This window comes from Argiope bruennichi, chromosome 6 (assembly GCF_947563725.1).
Source record: "Argiope bruennichi chromosome 6, qqArgBrue1.1, whole genome shotgun sequence".
Taxonomy (NCBI): Eukaryota; Metazoa; Arthropoda; class Arachnida; order Araneae; family Araneidae; genus Argiope; species Argiope bruennichi.
Genome location: NC_079156.1, coordinates 26,932,048 through 26,945,708, shown reverse-complemented (window position 1 = coordinate 26,945,708; position 13,661 = coordinate 26,932,048). Strand labels below are relative to the sequence as shown.

At 26.6% G+C, this 13,661-nt stretch overlaps 1 protein-coding gene across 1 annotated transcript; it reads left to right on the top strand.

Moving 5' to 3' along the window:
- The first annotated feature begins 737 nt into the window (after positions 1-737).
- Positions 738-12,549, top strand: LOC129972633 (translocation protein SEC62-like). Its single transcript, XM_056086844.1, has 8 exons — positions 738-896; positions 4,288-4,411; positions 5,564-5,669; positions 5,844-6,021; positions 6,744-6,833; positions 9,273-9,333; positions 10,874-10,993; positions 11,961-12,549. The coding sequence occupies exons 1-8, from the start codon at positions 861-863 to the stop codon at positions 12,347-12,349; spliced, it is 1,104 nt and encodes a 367-aa protein (XP_055942819.1). The 5' UTR covers positions 738-860; the 3' UTR covers positions 12,350-12,549.
- Positions 12,550-13,661: the final 1,112 nt, after the last annotated feature.

The window sequence follows — 13,661 nt, the reverse complement described above, 5'->3', positions numbered from 1 at the left end:
CTTATTTCTCCATTTGATAGCCTGGATTTAAATCAGCAGTTTTCTATAAACTCAAGTATCGTCCTCGTCATCTGACCGTGGTTCAAAATTACGAGGTCTGTCCCAAGGTTGCGAGGTTGCTTTAAAATGAGACGTTAATATAAGTAAACTAAACTAAGCACTGCGGCAGTTCAACGTTCTCCATGATTCATCCATCTATGTTTTCATCACTGTTTAGCCTTTTCATTATCAGTGGCAGTCCTCTTAGTTGGGTGAAAATCTTCAAAGGAAATTCTGCGGTGGTGATGTTCTGGGTGTAAGAAAAAAAAAAAATTATACTTTAAAATATTTGAACTTTAATATCCGTTATAAACATGCTATTCAAATTATCTCTTATACTTTTTCTTGACCCTTCAATTCATATAAAATAATATGTTCGTCTCATCAGAACTTGTTGATTCAAGTTTTATTATTGAATGGACAAGTTCATTGCTTCCAAATTTATAACAGATAGCATAAGAATACTTCTAAAATTCAGGGATATTATAATATTCAAATAGATATTCTTTAGAATTTCTTTTTATAATTACATGTGTGTGGGAATTTTTAAATAAGAAAAAATTGAAACAAAAATGGCAACAATTACTTTTCCATTTGTGTCTAAAAGCAGAAATATTCTCAACCAATACGATGGATGGATTCGTTTGTTTTGATTTTGGTTTATGACTTTAACATTATTTTTGCTGAATGTTCTTGCACAGGTGACCAATAGAAATACGTTATATTATAGACTCTACGGTTGTCTAGACATTGCGGTTTAAAGCGTTTATCTGTTTTTTTTGTATTCTTTCTTTCGGAGACGTCAGCTGAACTCTACGGTCATGGCTGAGCGCAGGAAAAACAAAAAGAAGAAGGAGGTAATAATTTTGTATGTATTTGTGTATAGTTAATATTAATATTTTTACTTATGCTCATCAAGCCTCTGTGCGAGTAGAATACATACTGTTAGGTGAAACAGTTGAATCGGTAGCCTTTCATTTTTGCCTTGTTGTCACTTCTATTTCCTTAAAGGAATTCTTCACCTTTAACCAATGCTTACCTGTCATTTTTCCTTAAAGTTAAAATTTTAATCTTTTCAAAACGAAAGAAGCAAAACAATTGTGCTATCAAAATTATAAATGAATTAATGCAACAATCAAATCGAATACGTTCACATTTACATACATATTATAAAATATCTTTCTTTTAGGTGAAAATAGTTGTTAAGCTGTTTTTGATATCCGATGTTGTGTGTTCAGCTTCCAGAATAATTGGAACATCGTACGTCAAATAGATTTGCACATCCAGATGGTGTGTTATAATAACATACAGAAACATTTATTTTACCTTTCAGAGCGAGTTTTTATCGAGTATTTTTATTTCATTCATTACCTATTACTTTTGTACAGATCATATTTAAATTTATCATTCGTCATCTGTGATTTTTTAACTTATGTTTCCAGAATTTATTTACTTTCTTTTTTATGCATTTATGTTGGGCAAGTTAAGTTTGCTGAGCTATGAATTTCTCAAAAATTGAAGTACACGTACGTTTCTTCAAATATTGGTTGCCCATAAAATTTCAATTTTTAATTCGCAATCAACTGTGAAAATTCAATAAGCATATGAAAAATTGTTAGAAGTATTGTATAGAAATGATTTTTGAGTATTTAGTGATATATTGAATATTGAAATAAAAAAAATTGATAGTAAAATAAAAATAATAAGTATTCAAAATTAGAATTTCTGCAAACTTTGAAAGTAAATCTAGCTGTGAAACATTTTCTTATTTCTTAAATATTTTATTTAACGTTCTTTTAAAAGTGTTAAAAAATAAAGATCTCCATATAATTTTAAAAATTAAAATTACACTTTACTTTTCACTGAAATATATTTTCTTTGTATTTTCAACTGAGAAATTACATAATTTATCTATTTAAACATTTTTTGGAAAGTTGGACAGGTAGTGTAGTTGCAATTACACTACCGGTCCAACTCAAGTCGAGACCCCCTGAAGAAAATAGGTTCGTGGGATTTTCAAATCCTTGTTGTCCTATACTTAAGCCACCAAACTGAATGCTATATAGCTATTTCTCATAATTATACTATATAAAAGTATTGTTAAATTAATATTTTTTCTTGGAAATAGTAATCATTGTTATTTTCTTGCAACTGTGATATTGATGTAACATGAAATGGGGGGGGGATGCTCTTGCTGGAATAATGATAAATTATAAAACAATCTAACTTTTTAATTGCCATTTTTTGTATCTTCTCGGAAACAAATGATCTTATCCTGTATAAAAAATTGAAAATCTGTTTATTTGTTTGAAACTTATACTATTTCATATGCCTTGACAGTTTTGAATGAAATTTGGCACACATATTCCTTAGTACTTAGAAGGATTAATTGTGCTATTAAACATTTTCTATGATCATCTAAAGACCACAATCAAATGTTCTAAGCAGCTTCCTCCGCCCCTACTCTCTCTCTCTCTCTCGCATTTATATATGTATATATATATGCTTCAAATTTGAAACAAAAATTTATTTGAAATCTTTAGATTAATAGTTAATTACAATTGAATGCATTGAAACTTCATAAGGGTTTAAAACAAATTTTCTTACTGTTCTAAATATAAATCCTGCTTCTATAATTTGATACCAGTTCCATCATATTTCATTGTCTTATTATGTTTAATAAATTTTAAAAACTTAATCTTTAATCCAATATTCATTTTTTAAGATGCTATTCTAGACAGCCATTTCTATTATAGTTACAAATGTTTATCTTTACAAGTAATATCTTTTTAAGAGTTATCTAAGAAAAGGTCATTTAAAATATTGTGATGCTTTATGTCTTGCTTGATGTACAGCATTTTTAAATTTCATGTTTCTAAAGTAATTTTGAAGCCTATGTTGATTTTACTCCAAAATTTCTTTTTAATTTCGTAAAATGATGTTTGATCTCTTTTTAAATTTTTAATACAAGGTGTTAATCTGTGCAAATGTTTTATGACTTTAAATTGGGAAAATAAAAGGATTAATATTGATTGAAATAGGAATTTCGTTACATTTTTGGTAATAACATTTCGACTTCCATGGACATATATGCTTTTCAAACTCTGTGCTTTAATTACCATGTGTGTATATGTTATGGTTAATGTGATTAGTTGATTATTATTAATATTAACCAGTGTTTATTCATTGTTACTTTAATTAATAAATAAATTAAGTTAATAAATGTTACTTTAATTAATAAATAAATCATTAACCTCATCATTGAAAAATAGATATATCTGTAAAAAAAAAATAATAATAATAAATCTGCAAGTTATTACTATGCTCTAATATCTAACTAACTACATATCTAACTATGCTCACTGTTTTTAAATGTGAAAAATTGGACAAAGGTTAATTTAGAACATTATATTGTAAAGGTGGTGACAAAAGTAAATTGGTTGACACTAAAAAGTAAATCATGAAACATTTTGTTAGTATTTAATTCTTAGCAACTTTTGAGGTGTAAACTGAAACAAATTAAGGTTTTTATATAGCATGTGATAGCTGAAAATTATGGATCTACTTGTGTTCTATTATTTAAAAAGAAAATTGAAAGTGAATCCGAAATCTATTTTCATTTACAGTTGAATTTAACAGTTTAATATGCAAGTGAAGTTAGGAATTCTGTGTGTTGAACCACAGTAGTGCAAGGGTTAAGTAAGTTTGATGACACTTAATCAAAAACTGCAGGCTAAACAAACAACAAAAAAGATACTTTCTTTGGAGGAGTTCTGTCTTAAAAAGTGCCTTTGAAATCTTTCAAATCACTTCTGGGTTTTGTTTGATAGCATATTCAATTTTGAAATCTAAAGTTACATTTTTATGTGTTCTAATACAGAATATTATGATTTATTTGTAACTGAGATGTAACAGTGTTCACCAATGCAATTAGCAATAAAGTTCTCTGGTGGTTTGCAATTAAGTTTAACAATGTAAGTTCCATAGTTTTAAACACTACTTATTAATATTTTTGAATGCTAAAACTATATTTAAAAGGACAATTGCTTAATTTCATGGCACTCTTTCTGAAGGTCTAAAATGCATCAGAATATATTGCTTCATTTGATCTTATATAGAATTTTTTGTACTGTTAACTTAAATATCACTAATAATAACATATTATGTATCAATCTTGCCTACATTTTTTTAATATGCAATGGAGAAAACATTTTCTTTTTATTGAATCATAATAATTGTATATTCAAGGCTGATGCAAAAGATGTTGATGAAAAGCCTTCTAAAGAAGAATATGCAGTGGCAAGGTATCTTAAACAGAAGCTGCCTGAAAAGAAAACTACACTTTTGGGCCATAAAGTAGAATACTTCATTGGTATGTTTCTTTTTGATCATCTTTCAGATTTATTACTTTAAAACTTGTTTTGAGCACAGTACCATGCTATGAATTTTGTTAAATTAGTAGATCATAAAAATTGAAAAGATTTGGTTTATCTTTCTTTTTTTTTTATTCTATAACTTTATTTGTAACTAGCTGCCTTTGACTGTTTGATTGTTTTGTCTACTGTTTAGTTTCAATTAAATCTTTTAAGAATAATTTGATGTTCATGGCCTTCTTACCAAGTATTCTCATATTTTAAATTTGGATGGGTATTTTAGTTGATATATTCACTAATCTATTCATTTTGAAAATGAATATTCCTAATAGTTTCATCTAATATCTAATTTCACGCTGTCTTAGGAGTTTTTTTAACTTCATGAAAAATATGCTGTATATTTCAACATTAAATTAATGCAACACATTTTACATCCAGAAATATGATTAAAATATACCAATAATAAGAATTATAGAATAGCAAAATTATTTACTGTTCCAGATTTATTTTGTTTTATATCTTAATATATTAAAGAGTTTTGTTTATAAATTCTGTTCAAAAGAAATTGATGAAATAAAAATATAAAATTTATTTAGACATTGCCTAAAATTATGAATAAATGAATTGAAATAAGATGAACAGAATTTTTATTTCTTAATTTTCATGAAAGAAAATGAAATAACTAACTGTGACAGTGAAAAGTACTATTGCAAATTAGAGGGAAAAAAATCAACTCAACTAAGAAGATCACATTTCTGCCACAAAAATCATTCTTGTGCAATATTGTTTTCAGAAACCAGAAAAGAAAAATAATTAAAATTTCATTTAACTTATTAATTATTTAGAATTTAAAAAATACTTAATGTGTACAGTCTCATCTTCAAAAATATGTTTTTGCCTAATTTGGTACATAAATTCACTTTTTAGAATAACAACAGATAAATACGCAGTTATTTTAGAGGAGATTTTAAAAGAAGGTATTCCAATTTTATACACCAAATTGAAAGCTTTTTATTCTTTCTTACTTGAACTCAAAAGATTTTATTATAACTGTTTTTTTTTTTTGTTTTTTTAAATAAAATAGTTTTCTCTGTTTCAAAACCTATTCTTGTATTTTTTTTATTTATTTATTTAATATTATTTTTTTTTAGCTTGTAAAGCAGTAGATCTCTTAATGGAATCTCCATGGGCAAAAGAAAACAAGAAAGGTGAAATGAATTTTTCTAATAGAACAGTTGCTATTGATTTTATGGCCAAGTAAGTCCTATATTTTATTAATTTTTCTTATATTTTATGTATTGAATTTTGTATGAATGGAAATGATATAAAATTTAATATGAAAAAATGCAACTTATAAAACAGATTTCTTTCGACAGATTAAGTGACTTATAATAAACATTTATATATATATAAAAAAATCCTTTATTTCAGGTTGCTTGATCACAAATTCTTCCATCGGGCCAAAAAAATTATAGTACAGAAAGAACCAAAAAAGAAGAAAAAGGATACAGAGGAAACCGGTCAGGAATCAGGGAAAGAAAAAGAATCTAAGAAGTCTAAAGGAAAATCAGAGAAGTCAGAAGCCACAGAAAAGTCGGAGAGTAAAAAGGTGACATTCCTTTATAAATGTTGCATCTAAAAACTTTTTTCTTTTATTTAACAATTTAATTAGAGATGTTTTCATTTTGATTGCATTAGATTGTTATTTTTTGTACATAGTAAGATTTAAAATAATAAAGAATAGTAATACAGATTTCGTAAAAGAATTTTAAAATGCATTGATATTTATTTATTTGTAAATTCTTGTAGATAAAATATTCTGATACTTTCCATATTATTTGATCTAACAACTGCTATTCAAATAAAACATTTAATTTTTAGTAGGATTCAGAATCAAGGTGCTAATTTTTTTGTTATTATTAAGATAAGATTGCAGATTTCATAATTAAGTGGTAAAGTAAGAAAGCAAATTTTTCACTGTTGCAGTAATAAAATATAATTGAACTATTGAAAGTATTCTTTTCAGTTTTTGTTCAAGATGTCATTAAATTCTCACTTTTGGTTTCATTTGATAAAGATAGAAAATTGTCTAAAATGAAACTTAAAAAAAAAAAAAAAAAAAAAAGTACAATTCAAATTTTAAAGGAAATAAATTTTTAACCTTTTGAATTTTTGCATGCTTAAGAGTTGTATTAAAAACACCATATTGCACATCTCTATTTAAAATTTGCTGTATAAAATAATCTGTATTTATATCTTTTTATTTAATGAGCAGAACTGCAATAGAAGTTTTGTTTCTTATAATGAATGATTTATTCTGTTGCATTTCAGGAAAGTGCTGAAGTAGCTGAAAAGAAAAAAGAGAAGAAAAAAATTAAGCTGGACATGCACCTGGACCAGTTATTTATTGACAGTAATGAGGTAAATTGTCTTCCATTTTGCTGCTTCTTTTATTATATTAGTTAATTTCTCCCAGCAATCATTATTAATCTTTCTATTCTAAGTATTTAATAAATGATTATTATTATTTTTTAATACCTTTCTGGAAAGGAAATCCTTAAGATTTTGTTGCTTTTCAAGTAACATCTTTGGACTTTTGTGGACAAAATTGCTTATATTCTTATTTTGTTGACTTGTAAACTTCAAAACTTAGTTGGTTTTAATTATTAAATACTTTTCTTATTAATTGTGATGAAAAAATTAGCTATTGTCAGTATAACTAATCTAGAAATATACAAAACATATAATCTGGAAATATTTAATCTATTTATGAAAGAGTGACACATAAATCGGGAGATTATGGATAAAAATTCAAATCTGATCACCAGCTTTTGAAGTTTTATGATTTACAACCATATTTTACTTAAGTTTTACTTTTCCTTAAAATTTGTTTAAAGGGCATGGTTATATCACCATAATTTAAAATGACAATTGTTAACAATCAAAGGGGAAGATTGCTTTTCATGACATCAATGCAGTTTCTGTTCTTTCTCAGTTTAATATTCATCATTTCAAGCTTACTTTTTACTTTAGATAACATCTCAGAGTCTACTATATTGCATTGAATTAACATGAAAGTTTTGAATTTCTCTGAACTTATTATCTTGCACATTCTTTTTTGTACATGCATTGTGTTTGCTTTTGATTTGTGCATTGAAAATGACTGATTTTTTTTAATATCAGCGACATAAATTATATGAATTAAGTAGGGGGCGGGTATTTGTTTAAACTGATATTTCTAAGTATTGTATGAATTTAGATTGTGGTGATTATATTGCTGTTTAAAGAAGGCAGCCATTTGAAAGAGGGACTGATGTAATTCAGAATGTTCTGTCATAGAAGAAAATTAATGTAAACATCACCATTCATGCTCCACTTAGATGCTCATTTTCTGATGATCCTAAAGTACTAGCTAATGATTAATGAAGACTATGGGACTTTAACAGTTTTTCAGTTTATTTGAAGGAAAAGACTTGAAAGATTTAGTAATAAATGAAACTAATAAACTTCCATCTCTGAAGTATGTCTCCAGCTAATGGTGATGAAACAATATTATTTTTTTAATTCTTATTTTTGCAAGGATTAGTGAAAAAGCCAGATTGTCATTTGTAAAAAATGATAATGAATATAATATAAATAATTAAATAATAATATAATATATAAAATTCATATATGATTTGAAAAAAATGATATACGAAACCTCATCAAATCATGTGTGTAATTTCTTCTTTGTTACAGGAATAAGTCATTGACAGAAAGAAGTGAACTCAAATGTTTTTTATTAGTATTTTGCAAAACTAGTGTAGATGTACGAGATCACTTATTATAATACATCAAGTTCCTGAATACAGTTTTGTATATACTTCAAGAGAAATTTTTTTTTTTTCACTTATTGGGTCAAATATCGAATTCATATAGGGTTTATAGAAAGTAACAAACTAAATGATCTCTGATTTTAAATTATCCCTGAATAGGAAAATCTTCAGTCAATATTTGTTTGTTGAAATTTATTGTTGATACTAGCATGATTTGTATTGATGTTTTTAAAAAACATATTTTGTCAGCTAAATACCGATGTATTCTAAAAAAAAAGAAAGAACCTAGAAGTAAAACAGTTTGTTATATGTTGCTTTATGAAGACCACAATAAAAAGATCATACACAGACACTATATGGTATAAATATCAAATTAGATTTTTTCTTTCTTTCAAAATTTAGTACACTGGCAGAATTTTGCATAGTAATAATAACTAATGAGTAAAATGATGATTAGTTCCATATTTTCTCTTTTATATAAATAGTTTAAAATTGTTTTTCTAAAAAAATACCATTTTCCTAAATTAGATATAAATGATTTATTTGAAATATTTCTGATATGAAGTAAAAATTAATTTCTTTTATACATTTTTTTATTGTAAAATTTCTGTAGAAAAGTTCAGATCAAATTGATTTAGATATTAGATAAATCTAAAAAGATTTTGTGCATTTTTAACTTGACCCTATGTCCACTGCAATTGCATGAACCATTTGATATATATTTTGGAAGGTAAGACTGCTCAGATCATTAAATATGGGGGAAAAAACAATTGATAAAATTATAAGCAATGATGTATTTAGATAGAAGAAAAACGAATTTTTAAGAGGGAAGGGGATCTGAAATCATCAAAGTTATATGTGGACGATTAATGTAATATAAATACAAAAAGAGTTTTTGTACTTTTTAAAAATATAATTATATTATTGTGGTAATTGTCTTATTTTTTTATTAAAAAATTGTGTAACACATACATTTTCTATGTGTCGAATGCTTAATTGAAAGAAGTTGGATATTTTGAAACAATAAGATTTTCCCTTTTTTTAGCCTTATGTGTGGATATATGATCCAATCCCTCTACGAACTTGGATTACTGGTACTTTAATGGGTAAGTCATTACCATCTCTGTCATTATTTCTAAATTAATTCTTTGATAAATGGTAATTTTTGTCAGAACCCTTGGGAATAGTCTACCTCTCATTTTATTTTATTTTTTAACTGTGCTAACTAAAAAATGTTTTATCTTGTTATCTTATAAATGATGTATCAAAATGGAATAAATAATTGTATATTGATAATTGAATCATTATTAGGACCATTTGAATGATACTTTTAATATAAAAATACATTTTAAATTCAGATCATTAATGGTCCTAATGATTTGATTCATTTTTAAAGTTTATGTACTTCATTTCTGATTTGGAAAATTAAACAAATTGCTTTTATATTATAATTTCTTGAATATAAGTGGTTACTAAATACCACTTTGAGTTTTTGGCAATATTACTCTGTTTGAAGTTTTTTTCTGATATTATATAGGAAGCGAATTATACTGACTGTGGTACAAAAAAAAGTTAGAAAATAACTAGTAAGAAAGAAAATGTTTAAAATATGTTAAAAATATTTTTTAAAAAAGATTAAAAATTTTTTTTTAACTTGTATAATTTTAGCATTGGTCCATTAATTTAAACTTGTTTTTTTTAATTACATTGTAAGCAATTATTAATTATTTTTAGATTATCATTAAAATTAATTCCCTGTTCACCTTTGGTGAGTGCTTGAAAAGTGACAAAAGTTAATTGATAAAAGAAATTGATGAAATTGCTCCAGTTGTTGAGGTTGGGATGATGTCAATTTTGAGATATCTCTTGAAGATGAAGGGTGGTGGGGAAAGGCACTCATTGAAGATAGTTAAGAGTCATGAGTTTCTATATGGAATGGAAATTGATAAAATCAGTACAGGAGTTGAGACTGGAGTAGCATTCAATGGTTTTTACCAATGGATATTGTATAGCTGTGTCTTTGATATTTCTCTGAAAAATGGGGGCAAGGGCTGGAGAACAAATAACCATTGATAACTTGCCATGAGCTTTCATATGAAATAAAAAAAAAAATGAAAACATAGGCTCTGTGATTGTAGTGGGAAAAATCTGATATACATTTTTTTTTTTTTTTTTTTTTTTAATTTTTCTCAAAAATGGAGAAAATGTGGGTAGGCGGGAGCAATTGGCCATTGATGACATATCTAAAAATCATGAATTTTTATAAGAAAGAAAAACTGGAAGAATTGGACTGCTTTGTAGAAATGAATTTTTGTTTGGGTTAAGGACTAGTTTCTTTTTCCTTATTATTTTAAATATATAAATTACATTAAATTTTCAGCTACAAAAGTTGTTTCCTTGTGAAAAATATACTTAATAACAGAATTATAAAATAGATTTTATTAATATTAACATTTAACTTCCTTTTTGGTTAAGTTTAAATTTTTATATAATTTTTTACTTAGTGTTTTGCTTTTTCTGATCTGTAAAATGAAATGTTTTACTTAAAGTATTTTAGCAATTAAAAATACTTGATTAAACTGTTATGAGCTTGAAAAACTAATGACAATACTTTTCTAATTTTTAATTTTCAATGTTGTTTTTTAGTAATTGCAGCTGTGCTGCTCTGCCTTTTCCCACTATGGCCACAGACTATTAGACACTATATTTATTATCTCAGTGTTGCTGCAGCATTCTTCCTAATATTCATCATTGGTTTAGCTGTTTGTAAGTAGTTATATATCTTTTACATTTTGCATGTTTTTATAATGATCAGCAAGTATATTTGTCATCAAAATATCAAATGCCATGGATAATAATTTGAAACTCCGTAGTTAATTTTTTTTATTGATATTTAAAAAAAAATTAAATTGGTTAAAAAGAAACAAGTTATGTAGATTCTCAGGAACTATTGTTTCAAAGCAGCATAAAAGTATGATTTTCATCAATTGGTATTTAATTCAAGAATTTGAATTTCTACTTTCTATGAATAGAAATATTTTTTTATTTTTATTCTTTCTAGAAATATTTTATTTAGTTTCTAAAAGTGTGATAGAAGTCTTATCTTGTAACTCTTATGATTTTTACATTTTGAAACAGTAGACAATGGATGCATATCTAAAAATAACATCAGCAGTCTGGAAGGACAAAAGACTTTAAAGTTGGAGTTTCTTAAACTATGCATCTTGACCTTAAATATAACTCATCACATAAGTTTTGTGATTACAATGTCAGTATCAATTTGTTTTACATTTGTTGATAACAGTATTTCAAAAAGCCATTTTGAATTACAGCATTTCATTAAGTTGTTTATAATTAAAACAGCTAAGTAAATTTGTTTGCATTATGTTTTTTGTTGTTACACTTCGGTTTGTCAAATATGTTTCCAATTGAATTAGGATCACAAATGGAAGGTGGTTTAGATAAAATTTATTTACATGGAACTTTTTTATGAATGATTATATAATTTAAATGTTGTATCATTTATGTGTTGTTATTATGTATTTGTAGAACTCTTCTCTGTAAAGTAGGGAAGATTACGTGAGAATTCATCAAGGTGTTCTAAAATTTCGATTTGAATTCATAGAAATAAAAGCTCTCTTTTGTGTGTCTAATTTATGATAATTGAAATTGGCTTCTTTATATTCAGATTTTTTTTCTGTTTTACTTAATATTGACAAATTTTATTTTTCAGTGCGATTAATTGTATTTGTCGTATTGTGGATTCTTACCTTGGGCAAGCATCATCTTTGGCTTTTACCCAATCTCACAGAAGATGTTGGATTCTTTGAATCATTCTGGCCTCTTTATAAGTATGAATACAAAGGCAGCACATCAGATAAAAAGTCCTCTGACAAGAAATCTCAAAAGGATGATGAGGACCAAGAAACAAAAAAAAAATCCGATGAAAAAGAAGAGGAAAGCAAAGACGAATCAGCTGGAGAAGATAAGGAAGTGAACGAACAGTCTGATGGAGAGCAAAGGAGAAGTGAAGATGAGGCACAGAAAACAGAGAATGGGTTTGAATTTCTGGAAGCAGAGGAAGTCAGCGAGGAAGAGGAGGAGGATCGCAAAACCAAATAAAGGAAGTGATGGCTGCAGAGTGGACAATGGCATTTATTTCTGTTGACATGAATGGCGCAATTGCGTATGTGTTGCAGATACCTTATCACTATTTTTATATATTTAAATGTTGCTCTCTCAATACATGTTGACCATGTGGGGATAAATGGCTGTAAAATTGTTTTTTGTGTATGAATATATATGGCACTTGAATGTTCCTATATAGTTGTTTTTGTGTCCATTATTTCTCATAAAAAGATGCACAAATTGCCAATATTGCTTCCAATATAACATGTTTAGTAATTGAGTAATTTAAACCATGTTTACTTTAAAAAATTACTGTTCATATAATTGGATTATTTTATATTGCAGCATTAGTTGCTATGTGGAAGATTCAACCAATCAATAAGTGACTTTTGCTTGAGACCTCTGATGGTTAGTTTCAAATAATGAAATAACTTAGTTTAATTATTCTGCAACTAAAACTGGCTTCCTTGTTTTACTGTTTCTTTTTATTGTTAGTCGTATTAAGTAAAATATTTTTACCTCACTAATAAGACTAGGGAATGGTATAAAAATGTTTTCAAAAGTACATCTATTGGCTCTGTTTGTCATATAGAGCATTCCTGACCCTCCAAACTTAAATACATAACTTTTTCCAACAGATCAGCATTAATTATTTGGTCACACTTAAAAAGGAACCTTTGCATATATATGTAATTCTATTTTAAAATTTTATTTAAATTTTCTGATTTTTATCTTAATTTATATATTCTCTTTATTGACTGATCCAATTCTCATTTTTTAAAATTTCATTAATTCTTCATGCACTCTAGAAAACCAATGACTTTTGCATTTCCCATACTCAAAGCAGAGGTATAAAAATACCTATGATTACTTTGCCTAAATCGCTGAAGGGAAAAATCTCTGACAATCTGCTCTTTTATCGTGATGTAAATAGACAAAAGTTTATCACCTGTTGCTGTACAAATTATGACTATATAAAATAAATCGAAGTTAAAATTTCAAAAGTTTCTTCCTTTCGGCCATGCATCTGCAAAATTATATTATATATAACAGCTGTTTAAAAGCTAAAATTATTTTTTTGCTTCAATTATTTCATAGAGAGCTACATGCTGCTATTGGAAATATGAATTAAAATTGCCTCAGCAGATCTTTGTAATCTGTTATAATCTTTGATTAATAATTGAAACCTATTCCCAAATCTTAGGCAGAAATTTATAAGCATCAACATGCAAGAATTTCTTCAATTAAATATTTCAGTAAAGGAGTTTATTCTAATGCTAAACCCAACTCTGTACATTTGAAAATA